Below are 3,822 nucleotides of genomic sequence, written 5' to 3'. Positions count from 1 at the left end.
CGGCACAGTGTTGAGATAACTTTGTTGTAATTCTATGACCACATGCTGATATGCATGACACACGACGACAGGTATGACACGTGTAAAAGCAAAAACACTCTGCGTGACGAGCTGAGCAAGTTTAATTTTCAACGTGTACACGTGTGATTTCTGTACACGGTTGCACTTTACAGTACTTCAGGAGACCGTTTGGTTTTCAAAGTGTACACGTGTGAAATATGTACACGGTTGCGGTGTACTGTACAATCTGAGCATGTTTCATTTTTCTTCGCCCGACACGTGTATGACCTGGACACATGTCCTCATTACACGGTCGGACGCGTACAGTACGCCTGCAGTCTTACAGACAAAGTGTAGAACCTTGGTGGCGGGTGCCTGGCACGTGCCAAAGGTTTACAGCATCCATGGAGTGCAGCACGGGTACAGCAGGACACAAAGATACCGTTGCGCGAGTTTTGAATTCGTAAGGCAAAATGTGCACTGTTGTAATTGACAGTGGACAGGACCTCACGAGAGATTCAGATTCATAGGGCAACGCGTGCGCTGTAAACAGTCCTTGCAGGATTGATTTGAATTCGTAAGGCAACGTGTGAGCTGTAAACGTGCCTTACGAATTTGTGCCACGCTGGATTTGGAATAGTAAGGGAATTTGTGCTTTGCTGTGCTTTGTTGTACTGCCTTACTAATTTCTCCGTCATGACAGTGCTAATTCGTAAGGCGGTTTTCTGTTCTGTTCGTTGGGCCATCGCCAGTTTGGCTGAGTAGCAAGACGGGCACATGTGTTAGAGCCAATACATTTGTAGTATGTGTGTCGTAGTGTTTGGTAGTAGAGTTCTAGAAGATTGCAGAAGTGTATAAGTAGTGCCAGAAGTTTGGCGACTCAAAGAAAATCGGTACCCAATCCTTCAACTTCACCTCATCAACCGTCCTTCGATTTCCCTTTGCCCTGCTGATCTTCCAGTAGGTTATGGGCCCAGTTCAACGTTATTGTTCCGCTGTGTGAGTGCTCGTTCTCAGTTTCTGCTGCCGCTTTCGTGTTTGTTTGTTTCTGCTGTCGTTCTCGTTTTGGTCTCCGCTGTCGTTCTCGTTTTGGTTTCTGCTGTCGTTTCCGCCGCCGTTTTCATCGCCGCCGTCGTTTGTTTTGTTCCATCGCCGTCTACTTGCTGTCGTTATTATCTTGGTCGTTCGTCTCCGTCTATCTGCTGTCGTTTCAACTTGGTGGATCTTCTTCGTGTCTGTTGCAGCTTGGTCTTGGCAATCGCTGTGTGAGCTGTGGGTGTAGTCCCTAGTCGCCAACGTACCATATCAATCCAAGAAGACTGCCCTTCGATCACGCCGGTGATCGTCGTAGCTGCCGATACCCTCGCTCTTGGTGAAAGGCTTGTGCCATTGGAAATCTGACTTGAGCGAGGGTCCGACCAAGAATCGTCGAGAGACGAAACACTGATCCTCGGGGAGGATCACAGTGTACTGGTCTAGTCGATCCGCACTCTGCCTTCGGGAGGTGCGTCGGCGGTGTGGGTAACGCTCTCGGTATTAGCCCTATAGGTACGACTTCGGTCCCCTGGGTGAAGAGAATACGTGCCTAAACACTGAACCTCTCACTATACGTGTATAAGGTCGCGTACCTTGATTAAGTTCGCACGGAAGAGGGTGACCCTAGGCGTGATTGTGAACAAATCACACGAGTACGACGAAGGCAGTTTCATTCTTGTGTTGTGGGAAACCTCATTGGGGTAGTACCGTATCAAGTTTGGACAAGCCGATTTAGGTTGCAGCGACCGTTCGCGGTAGTGACCAAAAGTCCTGGTTCGTCTACAGGCAAAGTTGTTGTGCTTACTCGTGGCACGTTTGATTTAGTTCACAGTCGAAAGACCCGCACTGGCCGACATACAGGGGTAGCGCCCTAAGGCATTTTTAAGAAGAATACGCTTGTTCCACTCCGCCGGGACAAGCACCAAGAACGTTTCCGAGTAATCGCTACAAACTTCTTATACGGGTGGGCTTGCCATTGTGTTGACTATCGGTTAACGGCTTGGGATCCCGGAACGGAAGACCTTGTATACTCGAAGGGTACGTACATCCATTCGGCGAAATGGATGACCAAAGCTCTGGATCGGTCAGAATCGAGAAGCTGACCGCATCTAACTTTTACATCTGGAAGCAGAAAATCCAGCTATATAGAAAGGTCAGCGGGGCAGAGGGAAGAAGAATGGTTGAAGGTTGCTGGTGGTTGACGGGAAAAGAAATTGATGCCATTTTACTCTTGGTCGCCAACTATTGGCGCTACTTATACTCTTCGAACTACATACAATACGAGCCATTAGGGCTGGTCACGTGACTCTCCTTCTTGCACTGGTTGATAATCAAGTGACTCTCCCTGTTGCACTCTCCGTTGATAATCAAGTGACTCTCCTACTTCCACTCTCGGTTGATAATCACATGACTCTCCTTCTTGCACTCTCGGTTGATAATCAAGTGACTCTCCTACTTCCACTCCGTTGACAATCAAATGACTCTCCTTCTTGCACTCTCGGTTGATAATCAAGTGACTCTCCTACTTCCACTCTCCGTTGATAATCAAATGACTCTCCTTCTTGCACTCTCTCTTGCTAATAATTTGGGACCGTTTTGAGAGTCAATAATATCTGAATGTACTGTACTGTAGATTACAGATTTTACACTACGATTAATAACCACTGTGGCACATACGTCATACGTGTCACACACGTGTCAGATCGAGAAAAATGAAACATGTTCAGAATGTACTGTAGAGTGCCACGATGTACATAACTTACACGTGTCAACACCAAAATTGAAACATGCTCGGAAATGATAGGAAAGTGCAACTGTGTACAAATATGACACGTGTCCACCTTGAAGACCAAACATCCTGAGAATGCTCTTGCAAGCATTTTAGGTTTCGTCGACGTACACGTGTAATATCTGTCAGGCTTGGAGCTTAGCATGTGGTCGAAGATTTCCAACACTCCCCCTCGATCACATGCTTTTACTGGACACTGCAAGCCCCAGAAGTTCTACAAACTTCTGGAATAGAATTCGCCCAAGTGCTTTGGTTAAGATATCCGCAGGCATCGAAGTCGTCGGACAATGCGACAAATTCACAATGTTTCTCTTAATAGCATCTCGTACGTAGTGGTATTTTACATCAACATGTTTGTTGCGACGGTTGATCGATTCATTCTGTGCAAACGAAATCGTCCCTGCATTGTCACACCCCATCATGATCGTGGGATCAGAATCAAGTCCGAGGACATCAGCAACAACTTGACGCAACCAGGTCGCCTCCTTACACGCTTCACATAGTGCAATGTACTCAGCTTCACACGTCGAAGTCGCAACCACAGTCTGTTTCCGGGAACTCCAACTGATAGCTCCACCACAGAACTTGAAAACATATCCGCTGGTCGACTTGCGAGAGTCTGAACAACCGGCCCAGTCAGCATCACTGAAACCGAGCAACTCCGGCGATTTGGATTTATTGTCAAACACGATTCCTAAGTTTCGAGTCCCTTGCACGTATCGCATTACTCGTTTTACACCTGCCCAGTGTGACTCACATGTAGCATAACCCCCCCCCTGGGGCTTTAGATTAGATTAGATCAAGAACTAGATCAGCTACTGTAGAGCGTCGAGCTCTACAGTACAACTGCGCGTGTCCACGTGTACACCACGGGGACAGGGGACACGCGCATACACGTGCACACGTGTACAGCGCGCGAACGAAGCGCGTACGCACCACGAGTAATACGTGTACTGTCAGCCTCGACATAGCTGACAGTATTACAGTGCAGGCCGACC

General features: G+C 47.8%; 1 protein-coding gene across 1 annotated transcript; it reads right to left on the bottom strand.

Moving 5' to 3' along the window:
* Positions 1-3,000: 3,000 nt before the first annotated feature.
* Positions 3,001-3,549, bottom strand: CHC_T00002395001 (hypothetical protein). The gene has a single exon (XM_005713459.1). It carries the CDS (start codon positions 3,547-3,549, stop codon positions 3,001-3,003), a length of 549 nt encoding a protein of 182 aa, XP_005713516.1.
* Positions 3,550-3,822: the final 273 nt, after the last annotated feature.

Source organism: Chondrus crispus, genomic scaffold (assembly GCF_000350225.1).
Source record: "Chondrus crispus Stackhouse genomic scaffold, scaffold_137, whole genome shotgun sequence".
NCBI classification, from domain to species: Eukaryota; Rhodophyta; class Florideophyceae; order Gigartinales; family Gigartinaceae; genus Chondrus; species Chondrus crispus.
The sequence above is the reverse complement of the archived record's forward strand: the minus strand, read 5'-3'. Positions and strand labels throughout refer to the sequence as shown.